Source organism: Natrix helvetica (genome assembly GCF_964273705.1).
Source record: "Natrix helvetica genome assembly, chromosome: Z".
Lineage (NCBI taxonomy): Eukaryota > Metazoa > Chordata > Lepidosauria > Squamata > Natricidae > Natrix > Natrix helvetica.
The window spans coordinates 51,253,009-51,270,929 of NC_138554.1; the positions used below are offsets into that span (position 1 = coordinate 51,253,009).

Consider the following 17,921-nt stretch of genomic DNA (forward strand, 5'->3'; position numbering starts at 1 on the left):
GCACCATGAAAAAAAATATGGGATAACTGAATGTAAGAGGTCCAATACAATGACAAAAGGAATAGCAACCATTCTTGGAACATACAGTGAAAAACTACAGTAGTTAATAGTTCTGCTTTTTAGAATTGAATATGAACAGTAAAGGAAATAATAGTCAAGAAACATGCTGCAGACCTAACATTTGGTAGAGATGAAAACCTCTGAAAACATATTCAGATGTGCCTTTCTACAGGCTTGGTTTTCATTGTGATGCTGCATGGAAACAAAAGCTGGACTTTGAAGAAGCGGGACAGAAAAATGCTTTGGAATGTAAATGTTGGAGAAGACTCCTGGGAAGACAGGAAACAAATATGTAGATCATAGAACAAATTAATCCAGAGTTTTCACTTGAGAGGCAATTGACAAGATTCAAATTATCAAATTATAGGTACATTATGCAAAGACCTAGCACTCTTGAGAAATGTATAATGTTCAGAAAAGTGGAAGGATGGGAAAGTTAACAAGGATCAACAGCAAATTGGATGCACTCACTTAAAGTGGTGATGGGTATGTGGTTAGAAGACTTGAATGGTCAGATTGGGGACAAATCACCCTAGAGAAGATTTATGAATCTGACTGATAAGAGTTATAACGATACATAATTAATCTAACAATTGATATTCATATGAGATAAAAATTATCAGCCTGGCCCTTGTAAATTAGTGCAGAAACCTAGAAATCAGAGGATATATGTTTTTGGATCCTTTTATTATGCCTGCTTCAGACAGGCATTAGATGCTTTTTGCCTGAGTCATGTAGAGAACTAGCCACAGAAATTCTGTTGATCTGAATGGGCCAGAGCAACTACCAACTTTTTTCTGTCATTCCAATGTGGAGTGTATGTGGAGTGTTTTGAAACAGCATATCTGGTGCAGATGCTTCTCCAATTCCTGAAAAAGAACCCCTTTTCTAGACAAAAGTGGAAAAGGGAAGTAAATGTTTGCCAGGGGAAACTGCTTATTCCATGTCAAGCCCTTGCCAATCTAGCTAAGTAATGTCCACCCCAACAGAAAACAAATTTCAGTGTTTCTGACAGGAGCCCTTACCTGAACAAACTGAAACTGAATCTGGTATACTTTGCATGCAAAAGTATGTGTTCTACCACTATGATATAAATCTGCATGATCAGAAGCATGGAGGAATATGAATGGATTCCAGAAAATAAGGCATCCACTCTCAGAAATGTGATCTGTTCTGTGTTTATTTACTTACATTTATAACCTACATTGCTTCTCCAATTGCAAATGAATATTAATATTAGGAACTGCTTACTGAAGAAACAGTGGACATATTCCAGAAAAAGCAAATAACAGCTCCAGTGGGGGATAAAGACTTAGTTTTGATCTGAGTCCTAGTTTTAGAGAACTTAAAAGTTCAGTAGGTGTTTGGCCACACACATGCCGCAGAACGTTTCCTGGAATATCTATATAGAGCCTTAGTTTAACCAGAGCCTTAGATCTAAAAGTAAAGGAGCTTTCTGATCATTTTTAAACTGGTGGCTGCTATAAACCTCTTTTAAGAGTAGAAGAATACTAGCTAAAATGACCTGACACAAGTATCTTATGAATCTGTACAGTTTCATAAATGTGTTTATTCTTTTGAACTAGTGATACTTGTGAAATCTTAGCTGACCATGCAGATGGCCCAAGTACCATCACTCTTAAGTGCTTTTCTCTGTTTCCTTTTTTCCACTCAACTATACTTGATTCCTGGAGACTGCCTGGACAAGTCCCTACTGTTTTCTTGGCAAGGTTTTTTAGAAGAGATTTGCCATTGCTGCCGTCTTAGGGCTGAGAGAAAGTGATTTCTCCCTGACTCACAGGGGGATAAGAGGGAAGAGGGAAAAATACAATCATTTAAAAGATTCTGTTATTGTAGTCTATTGCAATAAAGTTTTAATCTTCTTGTGGGGTGTATTTCCTGATCTGGATAACTGTGAAGGTATGGCAATCAAGAAGCTGAGAGCAATGAAGCAGATAGGTAGAAGGCTTTAGTGTAAATGGAAGAATTCTTGGAATGGAAAAGATTGAACACATAATGGGGCCCTCCTAAGGACCATCTGAAACTTTACTTTGTGGTAATGGCTACAGTAAAGGGGTTTTTCTGCCTCTATTTATACGCACACAACAGGATAGCAATACTTTTCCATACTCGGTAGCATCCTTTACATTAAGATGTTGAACAAGGGAAGTTAGAATATAGTTAGAGACTTGCTGTGAGAAATTTTCACTTTTCTTTGCAGACAAAGTCAGTCTAATGCACCTCAGTCTGGACTCCAGCTTTGCAGCAGATCATACTGTGAAGATCTGTGTAATGATCATATGGATTCGATTCAGTGTGTAGATATTGATGACATGGACAGTGTATATGGAGGATAGGGAGCATAAAGGTATCAGGATAAAATATATTATTTGGGTCTTTTGGGTCTTTTCCAATCAAGATTTCCTTTGGTCACCTTGGTAAATGATTCAAACAGAAAGCTATTTGTCCTATACCTCTTGATGGCTTTTTTATAACATCCAACACAGTGTCTTTCTGGGCCACATGGTAGAGGTTGACTTCTAGAGACAATGGGTTCAAATCTCTACCAAATGTACCCAGAAGGGATATGTTGGAGAATGTTTAATTTTTAGGTTGTTGATCTGTGGTTTCCTACAGGGTTCAGTCTTGTTTTGTTAGTTAAAATCTGTATGAAAATTCAGAGATATTTGGAGCTTTGGAGTGGGATGTCATCAGTATGCTGTTGATATCCAGCTCTACTGATCTTTATCAGCCACCTGCATGGAGGAAAAGAGTACCCTTGAACATTGCCTTATCTCAATGAGCTAGTTGGGGAAGAACAAGCTGAAATTAAATCCTGACAATAGAAGTGCTATTGGAAAGAAGAAAACCACTTTTGGGAATTGAAGTGAAACTTGTTTGGAAAGGGTTTTACTTCCCCAGAAAGAAGAAGCTTGCAGCTGGGGTACTTCTTGATTCATAGTTATCAATGGATTTTCAGGTGATAGTTCTGGCAAATTCTTTGCACAGCTATTGTATGTGTCCTAACTTCAATCTTTCCTAATTTGATCAGACTTTACACCAATTATCTATACCTTGATTTACCTTAACTATTGGAAACTATATGGAGCTGTACTAGAAAAGTGTCCAGAAATTGCAACTGTGAAAAAAGATGTACAGTAGTGTTACCCCATAATACTTGTATACTAATAATTTACATTGGCTACTAATTCGTTACTTAGCAAATTTAAACTACTGGTATTAATCTTTAAAGCCTGAAATGGCTTAGGGTTTGGCTGAAGGAACATTTCTCCTGCTATGAACCTGCCCAATTGCTTAGCTTAGCAGGAGAAATGATTTTAAACATGCCTTTGCTGCTAGAAGCTGGCAAGTACCTTGAGATGTATTTATCCCCCATTTTAAAACTATTTGAAAAAATGGTAAAAATACACTGTCTGCTAAACATTTAACAATAAAGCAATGTTAATCATACATAATTTGTTTTCCGTTTAATTTTTCTGGGAACTCTCTAAAATTTCAGATCCTCTCTTTTGGAGTAAATATGATTATTCCTAGGAAACCTATTAAAATCTAAGATTCCTGATGTTAATAATTGAGGAGCAAACTTAACTGATGAGTGCTCTACTTTCAACTGCACAAAGAGGAGAACCTGGAAATTCCTTGAAGCAATGGGATAGTGCCCCAGGTTTTGAAGGAAATTTATTTCCATTGATAAACCTCACGCAGTTCTAAAACTTTCAAGTTTCACTGGAACCAACAGTTCCAAATTCTGATTTATCACTGCTGAAGAATGCAGCTCTATGACAAGTAGACAAAGTGGAGCCCATCAGAACAGAAGAACAAGTTTAATCTTGACCCGGGGGGCAGAGAAACTCAGAAGCTCAAAAGAAGAAAATTGTCCAATTCAAACTCTGCCTTTACCAGGTCCTGCAGCAATATTGGGCTTTGTTTACACAGATTTGTTTTTTGTGAGGATCAGGAAGACAAAGAATAATAGACTGCTCATAAGAAAATAAAAATATCCCATTCGTTTGAGGGCCACTGATCAAGGACACGATTCTAAGCCAGGAAGAGTTTAATCTGTAAATTATAACCTTCTCAACTTGTTACAGCCAAGAGATACTAGATGGAAAGAAGACAAAAGACAGTTAAATTAAACTGGTATTTTGAATGACATATACAAACTTCTTCAAGCAAATCAAGTAAGGCTTTTATGTCTGACTGTTAGAAGTTGAAAGGAATACTAGTAACAGGCAATAATACTGGATTCCACTGCTCAGATCCTCTGATCTTTATTTTCTTAACTAAGCAAACCTGTCCATATTGAAATTGTTAGCAGTTAAATTCTTAGCCCAGGGATTTATTTATGTTAATACTGCCCCAGGATTTATTTACATTTATATTATTTAATTTAATTTATAGGTCACCCAACTTCATTCTCAAACACTTTTTCTGAGAAAGCCTCATTAAGAAGTTAACATGAGCAACCAGAAACTCAACATTTTCAAAAAAATATTCTCTTTGGGCGTCTAAGTAAAGCCCACACTGGTGTGATTCATTAAATTAAATATGCCCATCACTATTAAAATGTAGGATCTGGTCCATCTTGAATGTTCAGGATGAGAAACGATTAAATGAGCATACAAATCCCAATATAAAACTATAACATGCAACTCTGATGCAATTAATCTTCCCCAAGGCCTTTGGCAATTTATCCTGAGCCTCCCTCGATTGGCTCTCATATACACACCTATACACAAAGATAAAGACAAAATTACCTTTTCTTATTTGCTTAGGCACAAAAAAGGCAATCATTCTCCCAAGTAGTATTTATGTCAAAACATTCCAGAAATTTAGGCATTTCAGGTTAAGAGTGATTACAAAAATAACAGTCTTATGGCATCTTCAAGACCAATATACATGTTGAATAAACTTTTGCAGAGGAATAGAATTTATCAAAACATTAGTTATTATGCTATTCTCAGTTGTATGTATGAACATCAAGTGTATAAAATGCACAAATATAAACAACAGCTTGAATGACAAGTTTTTCTTCTGCGCTAGTATCTTTTTAATGGATGATCACTTGCCAGCCTTCAGATATGCTGAAACTAAATTCCCAGCAATATAACCCTAGCCATGTTGGCTGGTTAAGTCAAGAATTTTGGTTCCAACATGACCTGATGGCTACAAGCTGTGAAAACTGCTTTATGGCCATTAAATCAGAACTGAAAACATTTTTCCTAACAGAAATAGTCATATATGCTCCTAATAATAGTCCCATATTTGTGGTTTTGGGTCATGCTGAAAAGCTGGAGGAACTGTTGGCTTTAAGACCATGCTAATGTTAACACTAGGAGAAGGAATTGGTGAACCAAACTTTTTCCAGCTGATAGCAGAGACCAACATTTTGCTTTCTGAGGTGTCCCAGAATGCAGGAGTCACATCCCCAAATGCCTGAGCATGAACACCACCAGTTCATTTCATCAAAATAATCAGGGAGAATATACCCAAGTTGATGTCATATGTTCAGAACCAAAGCCTTTTTGATCTTAACATTCATTTCTCCATTTGAATTATGGGCAATATTTTATGTGCCACAAGAGTGAAAGGAATTAAGTCTCCCTCTCTTCTCAGTTTTAAAATCCACAAGCTGTGTCCACATACAGGACATAAAACTGGAGCTCTCTATATCAGGACTAATAAATGGCACTCACATGACTTCTATTTCAACAAAAGTCCTTGTTGCCATTGTTCTCAAAGAATCTGGAAGACCAACAGAAAGAGAAGATAAGGGGAAAATGGAGGTGAGGAAGACAAATCTCTTCACTGTAAATCTGGCCCACACTAAAACAAGGAAGAAAAAGCATTAAACAACAGTTCTTTTGCTGTAACTGCACAACTTAGAGTTTACTTCAAATTGCAGCTTTGTCCCCAACCCAAAGAAATGAAAGACTCCAAATTAGGTGATTTACTAAAATAGCTCAAATGAGATTCCTATGTGCAATTCAAAGATACTTTTAATATTTATTGTGGATGTTTACCCTGTAGCCCCAGAGGGTAAGTGCTCATGGCTTCAGGACTTGGGGGCAGCGTTTAACCTCTTCAGTTTTTACTACAAGGGAATGGGAAAACTGTTCAAAAATATGAATGATATTAATTGCATTTACTTAGATTTAATTAATTTTTCCGTTACATCAAAGCAAATTAATTATTGGTACTATTCTCTCTCACTCTTTGGAGGAAGTTCTTTGATATATCAACCTAAATCAAATGTATTCAAAGAACTCTAAAACTCTTTGTACTTTTGGAGCAAACAGACTCCATAAGACTACCACACAACTAAGTAAAAATACATATTCAGCCTTTGGTAATCTAAACTTAAAGCAACCCAATATCAATCACATATTTAGGTTATGCTAGGCAGATTCAGAAGGGTTAAAGCACAAGGTCACCAACTGCTTTCTTTCTCTCTGTCTCTCTCTGTATATGCAAAAATAAAGATTTGGGCAAAAAAATAGGGCAAGTTTAAAATTAGTAACAAATTTCCTATAGATGTGAAGAGCAAAATAATGAAGAAAATCTAATCTTACTTTGCTACCTTTGTTCCTTTTGTCTTGTGTTATTTACTTGTTGTAAAATATTTTTAACAATTGGTAAATTGTCCAGAGTTGTGTGGCATGTAAATTTTAATAATGTAATAAATAAAATAATGAATATAACACTAATAAAAAAAGAAACCATGGACTAGTTAGCAGCAAAAGGAAATGCAACAGACTGTCCACAAATAAGGAACAATATGACAAAATAGCAACAATGGTGCATTGGAAGATCTGAAGGAAATATAATTTGCCTGCAAGCAGGAACAAGTAGAACCACAAAATAGAACAGAAAATAGTAACAGAAAATGAATAAACTAAAGTGCTTTGGGACTTTAGAATTCATACAGACAAGCACCTGCCACATAACACTCCAGACTTAATAACTGAGAATTAAAAAGACAAAAAGTCTGGGTAGTGGCCATGGCAGTACCCGAATACAGCAAAAGAACATGAGAAAGTCACAAAATATAAAGACAGCAAATACAGCAGAAGCAGAATGGCTGTGGTAAAAGAAAGCAAAGGAACTACCAATAGTAATTAGTGCTTTGGGTGCAAATCTGGGCATTGCTTGACAAAGCCACCATCAGTTAATTGCAAAAGGCAGCTTTTATTGGAACAGCTTACATCATGCGACCATACCTTTAATACCATCAAACAACAACATCTGACTCGTATCCAAGGTCCTTGGAAAGACTCAATAGGTGGATTAAAATGCCATATACAGTCTAAACATGTGGCTGACTGTGTAACTATCATAATACAAGTACTCCTCGACTTACAACCACAGTTGACCCCAAAATTTCTGTTGTTAAGTGAAACATTTGTTGAGTTTTACCCCATTTTATGACCTTTCTTGACACAGACAATCAATCATTATAGTTGTTAAGTGAGTAGCACAATTGTTAAGTGAATCTGGCTTCCCCACTGACTTTGCTTATCAAAAGAACGCAAAGTATGATCACATGACCCCAGGACACTGCAACCATAGTAAATATGAGTAAGTTGTCAAGAGTCTGAATTTTGATCACATGTCCATGGAGATGCTCTAACATTCGTAAGTGTGTAAAATGTCACCTTTTTTACTGTCATTGTAATTTCGAATGGTCACTACATGAACTGTTATTAGTCGAGGACAACCTGTAATGCATTCTTCAGAAATTAAAAATAGAAATGTTGAGCTCCCCACCCCCAAATGGATTACTTCATTATTACATTTGAAAATTTAAACAAGAACAATAATTGCATTACAATTAAAATATGCTAGAATCAAAAGATCTGGAGATAGTTCAATCAGATTCTATGACAATAAGCCCTAGTAACCTCTATATTGGATTACGGTACATGGGGCTGCCCTTGAAGATTATTCAGAAACTTCAGCTGCTGCAGAGTGTGATGGTACAGCCAGTCAAAAGGGCCTGCTTTTCAGCATATGTGATATCAATACTCTATGAGCTGCATTGGCTACTGGTGTGTATCTGAGTGCAATTTAAGGTGCTGATGGTTGCCTTTAAAGACCTTCATGGTTTGGGATTCGGTTACGAGATCATCTCTCATCTGTTATTTCTCCTTTCCCCATTCAGACCAGTAGGAAAGTCATACTCTGGATGCAATCTGCTAAGACGCCTTGGATGGTAGGGCCTTTTCTGTCATGGCACCCATCTTCTGCAATATCATCACTCTGGAGAACAGATTGGTCCCATCTCTGTTGGCCTTTCAAAAGGTCCTGAGAATATTGTTCTGTGCTTGAGCCCAAGTGTGCCCAGGTCTCAGAGCTCAGGTCTTGTTTATGCTCAATGCTTCATCATCACTTACATATTTTTTCCAGATGCTATTTTATATTTCTTATATATGCTTTTTATTACTTTTAATATTGTCCTCTGTCTAAAGTCATGTATTTGAGATGGGCAGCTATCTAAATCTATTACATAAAGTAATTAAAAAGATTTTGGCTACAGCAGTGTTATAAGTACTCTTGATTTTATTGCAGTTAGTTTCTGAGCACAGAATGATACCTTCCTGAGAATAACCCGTACTGAGTTCACCAGGCTATTATTGAAGAGGTTGCTATTTGGAAACTTGCTAACTTGCTAAATATTAGCGAGATCATCCGTGGTTTTGGGGTGGGATACCATCTGTACGTTGATGACACGCAGCTGTACATTTCCACCCCAAACCACCCCAACGAGGCCGTCGAAGTGATGTCCCGGTGTCTGGAAGCCGTGCGGGTCTGGATGGGGGACAACAGGCTCAAGCTCAACCCCTCCAAGACAGAGTGGCTTCCGGCTTCCCGGTTCAACCAGTACATTCCATCTCTGGCCATCGGGGACAAGCAATTAGCCCCGGTGGAACGTGCGCGCAATTTGGGCATCCTCCTAGATGCCTGGCTGGCTATGGATGACCATGTGACAGCCGTGGAGAGGGGGGCGTTCCACCAGGTTCGCCTGGTGCGCCAATTGCGACCCCTTTTGGACCGGGATGCCCTGCGCACAGTCACTCACGCGCTGGTGACGTCCCGCCTGGACTACTGCAATGCTCTCTACATGGGGCTCCCCTTGAGGTGCGCCTGGAGATTGCAGTTGGTCCAGAATGCAGCCGCGCGGGCAATTATGGGGAGAACGAGGTTCTCCCATATAACACCTCTCCTGCGCGAGCTGCACTGGCTTCCTGTGGCCTACCGGGTGCGCTTCAAGGTGTTAGTTACCATCTTTAAAGCGCTCCATGGCACACGGCCTAGTTACCTGCGGGATCGCGTTCTGCCCCACACATCCCTGCGACCTATTCGCTCGCACAGAGAGGGACTTCTCCGGGTGCCGTCCTCCAGAGAGTGTCAGAGGGCGGCGCCCAGGAGTAGGGCCTTCTCTGTGATGGGCCCTATCCTTTGGAATGACCTCCCCCCAGACATTAGGACAACAACTGACCTCCGCTCCTTCCACACGAAACTTAAGACCCACCTGTGCCGACTAGCCGGCCTGGCTTAATTTAATTTAGAGCTTCTCCACCTCTTGGGCATTTTTAATTGTTAATTTTAATTTTTAAACTTTAACTATCATTGGGGTTTTTAATTGTTTTAAATTATTGTAATTTATTTATTTATTTCCACCTCCTCCATATTGTATTGTTGTGACCGCTGCTAGTGTACGTCGCCCCAAGTCCCTTGGGGGAGAGGGGGCGACTAAGAAGTCAAATAAATAAATAAAATAAAATAAATATTAAAACAGGACTACTTGGAAGAGTGAGCTGGAGTTAACTTGAAGACTACTTGAAAGGAAAGTGAGTACCAGAATTTAACAACCAGAACTAGAATTTGGGGATTAAAAAAAGAAATGAAACATAGAATAATTTAATATCTATATCAATATCTAATCTATATCTACAGTCAGTCAGTCAGTCAGTCAGTCAGTCAGTCAGTCTGTCTGTCTGTCTGTCTGTCTGTCTGTTTGTCTACCACCCACCTGGTTTCCCTGAAAATAAGACCTCACCGGATAATAAGCCCAATCAGGCTTTTGAGCACGTGCTAAAATAAGTCCTCCCCCGAAAATAAGCCCTCCCTGAAAATATTGCAACACAGCAGCAGCCATGAGGTGACCGCACTCTCTGTCTCCTGCACCTCAAAAATAATAAGATCTCCTCAAAAATAAGGCCAAGTGCTTATTTTGAGGGTCAAAAGAAAATAAGACCCTGTCTTATTTTGGGGGAAACACGGTATCTATCCAAATGATTTGAGTGAAATAAGGATAGCTGTAAGATCGCAGGAATCAAACTATCAGGCAAAGGTACAGTACTGCCTACTGCATTCTCGACCCCACCTTTTCTCGGTTTTTGTATGGTTGCCATTGTACATGAATACAATTATGAAATACAGTTCCTTACAACACATGCACACACACACACACACACACACACACACACACAGACTGAGAAAAGGTGGGGTTGAGAATGCAGTAGGTAGTACTGTACCTTTGCCTGATACTTTGATTCCTGCATTCTTGTAGCAATCCATATTTCATCCAAATCATTTCCTTGGCCAAAGAGAAAAAGCTTATTGTGCAAGAACACTTTCATCCTCATAAAGTCTGACTAACCAATTTGATGTGGAATATATATATATCACTAGGCTGCTAAATTTTTTAAATCTAGATTGGTAAGAAAATTTATTTTTCTTTCAGATTTGTAGGATTGCTAGTTTAATTTGAAGGCATCTTTTGTTTATTATTAGGTTAATTTTGCCGAAGAAAGAAAGTTGTCTTAGAAAATCATTTGCATAATTTAAAAAAAATATTTGGGGTGGTGGTCAATTATTAAGTCGACACATTTATTTTGCAAAGCACATGTATGCATTCACAACTCTATGATCCATGATGCTAACCTAAAACTGATATGATTAAAGATACCATTTCATCTACGTTGTTCTTTTGTCAAATTATGTACATTTTATACACATTTGTTTAACAATGTCATTGTTACAATGTCAATGCTTGCGTCTCTTCCCACTGCTTTCTTTGAATTTTTTCTATAACATAGATGATTCTAAATGTAGATGAAGCACTGACACAAAGATGCCAAAATGGTTCTCTAGAATACATCCATCCATCTTTTCTTTTTTTTAGAGCATGAACTATATTACATTATAAATTGTTTTCCATTGAACATGTCAGAATACAAATACCACATCGAGGGAATGGAAGCTAGGTGCATACTACTGCAGCTTTGCTTGGATATCAGCCAGGAGACATACAGAGAGAAGAGGTATACATTTCATGGCAGGCTTGATGAAAGCAGCTTCTCCTACAGTATTCTAACTATAATTTGGGCCTTTAACAGAACAGATCCATGGAAAAACCCCACAGCTCATAAAACTGCTAAATCATTTTAGTTTAAAAATTATATAGAAATGTATGTCTATGTACTTTAACATGATTGTTTTGTTCCAATGGCAACTTGCCATTAAATATCTGCACACCACAAATGAAACTTTCTGAATAATATTGCGATCATTGCAAAATATTTTTTAATCTAAGATTATTTAGAAAAAAAATATTCTCATTTTTTATTTTGCTAAAAGAAGCATGCCTTTGTCTATACCCAACCTATTCCTAATTTAAAAAAAAAAAAACGAATTCAAAAAATTGCAGAATTTTTTCCTAGGGTACATTTTTCTACAAGAAGAGAACAAGAGAAAAGCCAAATACAACAGAAGCAAATATTTCCAGATGCATCACTCCTGAATTGGATATATATTCCAGAAATATGAGAAAAGACCATTTTATGTCAGAAGGGGATAGGCAGCATACATAACATTTTGGATTATTAAAAAAATATTAAAGCCATCCATGCGAGACAACTGATGTGCTTACACCGCTGCTAGTGAAAAATTCTGCTGTCTGAAGGACCTAAACGAAGATGGTTAAGTTTCTTAGACCACACATTCTTATAAAATACAACTTGCCCAATCTAGGTTGAAGATGTCCTTAACAATATAAAATTATCACGAGCAGAAGAAGGTGGAGAGTAAATGTTTTATAATGTTTTTTCCTGTACAACATACACTATCCACAAACTGTCTACCTGCCTTTCAAACCTTCACAGCAATAGCAACGAATTGCACTGAAATTTCCCAATTTCTTCACAGCAATAAAAGGAATACTTGGCCCGCAGCCTACTAAACAATCCCATCCAAACATAAATAAGGAAAGATGTGTGTGTGTGTGTGCGTTTCTTGAATATATTGCTTCAGATGGACTTACATAGTCACAGAAGACTGAAGAAGGAAAAACGGAATTCGAGTGTTCAAACTGTTTTATCATGATTTGCCTTCACTGGTTCGATCTCCTTCCAGACTGCTGTTGTACATCTGCACCCAGGCACATAGGAATGTACATTTATACCCAGAAATTATGGGGGAGTAGCATTTCATTCCAAGCCAAATAATCAGTACGTTATTCTAATCACCTTCACCAAAATACCCCAGCCTCTGCCCACAAATGGAGCAGGAGTAGATACTGCAGAATCTTCCTCATACAGTATGCAGAGAAAACACCAGCGCAAAGGGTAGTTGAGGTTGCCAGCTTGTTTTTTGATTTCTCTAGCACAGCAGTCTCTCTTACTCAGACAAAAGCCCCACAAATGGTACTTGTAATCAAGATTTGAAAAGACTAGAACAGTACAATTTCTTTACAAAAGAGGATTTTGAAAAAAGAGAGTTCATCGAAAGTGACCCAACCCATTCCGTTTCATGAGAAAAAATTGGCCTGTCATTAAATGGAGGGAAATAGAGAGAAAATTCCAATGCTTCGTATTCTAGAATGTCTTTTTTAAAAAATCTGTACTGAAAAAAAACAAATATTTTAAAAATATTCTTTGGTCTGTTTTACCCTAAATTTGCTATATTTTAGGAAGAATTGTTTATTTCTAAATTTAATCTGGATGTAAAATATTTGCTATTATTTTGATTTATAACCAATACAAAATGTTCTTCACTAAAAGAGCACTTAAAATTATTTTTATACATTCTGTAAACTATAAATACATATTTTTTTCTGTTCTATTTATTTTTAATTTAAAAAAATAGTCTATTTCCACTGCTATCGTGTTCCAGTTCAAGGCCCAAGAAAGTAAGAAGGCAATGATTAAGGCAGAGAAACGGGGAATGAAAATAGGGAACTCCAAAAATAAAAAGGAAAGGAAAGGAAAGAATAATAAAAATCTAAGGTTTATAAAATGAATACAAAAGATATCATCCAAATCCTGACAACCATAGCTCAGCAAAATTGAAACAACTACACTCTTGTGCCTCAAAATTACAAGTTGACTTTTTCAATAGATCTAAGCAAGCCAAATACTCTTTGCAAATATTTTCACCTATACTTGAATTGAGACTCTTAAGTTTGCCAGTGATTTTCAGGGTTCTGTCCAGCTGCATTTTAAGAAATGCTGGAACGTTTACAAAACTGATACAAGACAGCTGAATCCAATCAAAAGTCAACTTGATTTTGTCCTCAATATGTAATGCACAGCTGCATGAATTGCATAAAAAAGGAGGTTCAGGGCAGACATACATTTTTTGGGTACCAAAATCCTAGAATAAATAAGCAACAGTCCGTTTTGTCCCTCTTTTTCTTCAGCTGCTTAAGCAGATACTTTCATTTAATAGCAGGTTTAACTACAACAAACCCAGCTTTGGTAATGATGAAAGAGTCCTTTTCTTCCGCATATTTAGAGACATATTGTTTATCGGATGCCACTGCACCTTTATACAAATACTTCTGCAAGGATCAAAGTGTACCAGCTTAGTCTTTCAGCAAGATTGCAAAGCAGGTGAAAACGTCTATGCCTTCTCCTACTACGAAGCCTCTACATCATATACAGACACACATGGGGGAGTAAAAGATTGCTCATTGAAATAAAAGTGATGCTGATTCCCATCCAGAGAGGGTGGGGGGGGGGTGGGGCGGGGGTGGAGAAAGAGGCATATGCACGTTTAATCCAAAGGGCACAAAAGCAGAAGGCAATGAAAGTAAGTTGTGTAGCACTCACCTAGAATCATAGCGATGGAGCTGGCGTCTCTCCAGAGCTGGCTACTTCTTTGTATTTGCCCAAACACTGGTGAGTGCAAAAGAGCTCTTGCCTCTTTGAAAGCTCTGCGCTGTGCTACAGCCAGCCTGTACTACACCACCGGCCACTACCTCCCCCTTAAGCTGATACACTTACACCTCAATTAAAAGCTTAACGCTCCACTGATCAATGCCCTGAAGGAAGTAACAGCAACCATGCTTCCCCAGTCACTGGCCCAAGCAGGACAGATGGAAAAATTAGCCTCCGTAACTGCTCTCAGCAGAGGTCCATGCAAACAATGATGAGGAATTAACATCGAAATTGGATGGCAAAAAAGGAGGGGGGTTGGAAAGAGGCAGAGGGAGAAAGAGGAGACCACCCGTTTTGCTTTTCAAAAGCTAAAGAACACATAATCCCACTAAAACAAACCCTGGCTAAGTGCTTCCATGAGCAAATAAACTTTCAGCTGACAGCCTCACTCCCACCCCTACCCACCAAAAATATCTCACATGACCTTGTTATTATTTAACATTCCCAGGCACCTTTCTATTTGAACATCTAACTGGATGCCGACTAGTTCCTCTTGATGCTTTTTTTTCATCGCTCACCTCAACTGTAAGTTGTAGCCTTAATTACTGAGGATTATGAAGCAATGGATTTCATGACCAATGCAAAGCAGTGCTTTTGATTTACTGGTCCAAATGTTATGTGATAGCCAGCATAATATTTCTTTTGAACCGTGGGGTTGATAAGAGGCCGTGGGCAGGCAACACAATCTGAAACCTACCAACCTCCAAATGGGATATTGTGAATGGGAAAACTAACCCACAAGGCTGGTCTAAGAATGAATGAATGAATGAGAGAAAGGACAAAAGGAATTTTGCACATTCAAAATCCTACAATAGGATACAGCTAAGAAATTTAGTCCTCTTCTGATCACACACTTGATTTCTTAAAATAACTAACAAAGATTTCTCCAACCTGGTAGCTTCTGGACAGGAACTGGAACTGGAACTGGAACCCAAATTCTCCAGTTAATCAAATCAAATCATGTTGGAACTTGACATAGGGGGCAAGGTTGTTGGATTTGAATTAAGACAAGCCTCAAGGTCAGAGAGGAAGTCTTATTCCAGCCTCATCTTTGTTAATTTAATGGGGCAGATTCCTTAACTCAGCTACTGTATTTTATTCTCATTCTAGTAATGGCCCCAAATCCACTTTCATTTTAATGGTTCTTTGGGTAAAAATCTGCTGACAATTTTCTTAGCAAGCTCAGCCTACCTTAAGATTTTCTCTGCAGAGGTTGCACTGAGGTGCTTTACAAGCCCTAATACAAAGTCCCAGATTCTTCTTATGGCCACAGAATTCCTGAGATGGGCAATTTTAGCAGATTTAGCAATTTTCCCATTCATTTTTTGATCTCTTTGCTTGGAAAATATCACTATTGTACTTACATTTCTACAGGCCAGGTTTCTGTTAAAGCTGAACAGCAATGAAATACATATTCAGGACAACAGCCCAGTATTATATTTGGCCTGAACACCTTTAGACAGCCACTAGGTAGCCTCTGACCTCTAGTGGTTATCCAGAATTTTACAGACCAGATACAACAGCCTGCAATACAGGTAGACCTTGACTTATAACCATTTGTTTAGTGACCATTTGAAGTTACAACTGCATTGAAAAAAAGTGACATGACTATTTTTCATATTTATGACCATTGCAGCATCCCCATGATCAAAATTTGGATGCTTGACAATTGGTTCATATTTTTGATGGTTGCAGTATCCTGGAGGACATCTGATACCTTTTGCAACCTTCTGACAAGCAAAGTCAAAGCCAGATTCACTTAATAACTGTGCTACTAATTCAACAACTGCAATAGTTTACTTAAGCACTATGGCAAAACTGACTTAACAACTGTCTAGCTTACCAAATGGAAATTTTGGACTTAATTGTGGTCATAAGTTGATGGCTACCTATAAAAGTTTTGCAACAAAGCTTAATTGAGTCGATATTCAGGACTGCATTAAGACATTAGAGAGTTCACACCATTTATTAACTGATAAAGTGTTGCCCTAAAACATTTTCTCAAATAATATATTTTCCTTGCTGCTCAAAAATGTCTGCCACTTGCCATGATCCTCTTCAAACGTATCCAATTTCTTGGTAGACTGTCTGAAGGAAATCCATCTGGAGGTTAGTTGATTTATCCAAAATATTGTTTCTCCTACCACTTAGGCCTATCACAATCACCAGTTTATCCACTTTCCCTGAACAATTCTGGAGAGTGTCAAAAGAAGGAAAAAGGACGAGACAAAATATTAAAAGCCAAATTAGTAAAGCCAAAAGAAAGACCTCTCTGGCTTTTTCCTAGTAGAAATTATAGGAGGAATTATATGCCTATGGTACCAGGCTCCTTTTCATTTTAGGTTTTTCTCTAGATCAGGGATGGCTAACCTTTTTGGCATGGAGTGCCAAAACAGGTGTATGTGTGTGTGTGCATGCGTGTGTGTGCCGGAGCAGTGAAACCACACACCCGTATGTGTGCGGCGGCCAGCTGCACTTCTAGGTTCCATTGTGTGTATGCGCACTAGCCAAATGGTCCGGTGTTCGTGTGGCCAGCCACTCTGAGTTCCATGAATGCGCACCATCGCTAGTGCACTTCTGGGTTCCGTCATGCGCATGCGCAAAGACCAACTGGCCAGCACGCATGGGCATGACAGAATCCAGGAGAGAGTGGCTGGCCACACGCACATGCGTGTGACGGAACCCAGAAGTGCAGCTGGCGATGGCGCGCATGCCCCCCACAGAGAGGGTTCTGCGTGCCACCTTTGCCATATGTGCCATAGGTTTGCCATCACAGCTCTAGATCAATGTTTCTCAACCAAGCTTTAAGTTGTCTTGATGTCAACTCTCAGAATTCCTCAGCTGGCTATGCTGCCTTGAATCTTGAATCTGTCTCTATAAGTGGAGAATTCAAAGTCAGAATAAAGACTCTGGTTTTCTATGGAGGGAATAACACATAAAGACAGTGGTGGGTTTCAAATCCCGTTCCAACCGGTACGGTTGGAACTGGCCCGGCGCCATCCTCATGGACACACGCAGCATGTGCGCACACGTGCGCAGTGCCTCCGCGATGCTCCAGCTGCTCTGCAGAGCATTGTGCAGGCGCTGTATGCGCCATGCACATGCGCGGAAGTGCAGAACCTTAAAACACAGGTAAGGAGCTCAGGCAGGCGAGTGGACCCTCCGGAGCACCATACCGGAACGGTATCTGGTGCTCAGGGCTGGCTCCTGTACGCCTGCAACCCACCACTGCATAAAGAGAGCAAGTATTTCTTCATAGGAAGTCTAAGGAGTCATTATATCTCTTTTAAAAATAGAGGTGGACTTATTTTAAAAGTTATGCTGTTATTATTAATAAAGGCAAAAAAAGAGGTAAGCCCACTGATTTTGTCATTTGCTCTATATCTAACTTGAAAATCATATCTGCACACTTACATCTTAAATATCGCCCATGGAATCTCTGTTAGACTGAATTACTTGGTATTTGAAAAACTTAACTGCTTTGAAGAAAAACACGTGCTTTTGTTCAATTGTAGATGATGCCGGTATGTGACACAAGGGCATCACAGGAAAAAAAATGCTTTTGTAATTAAACAAAAAGCCTTCTGCTAAAAAATAACCTGCATTTCAGATACTCAT

General features: G+C 38.6%; 1 protein-coding gene across 5 annotated transcripts in view; it reads right to left on the reverse strand.

Moving 5' to 3' along the window:
* Positions 1 to 17,921, reverse strand: part of ZNF385C (zinc finger protein 385C) — a 243,928-nt gene that overhangs the window by 53,791 nt on the left and 172,216 nt on the right. Inside the window, exon 1 of one of the 5 annotated variants that reach the window (XM_081933321.1) lies at positions 14,196 to 14,619. The exons of the other annotated variants lie outside the window; for them this stretch is intronic. Within the exon in view, the coding sequence (XP_081789447.1) occupies positions 14,196 to 14,205 (10 nt within the window). The 5' untranslated portion in view covers positions 14,206 to 14,619. Of the gene's footprint in view, positions 1 to 14,195; positions 14,620 to 17,921 lie in introns of those variants that run through there. 5 annotated transcript variants of the gene reach the window in all.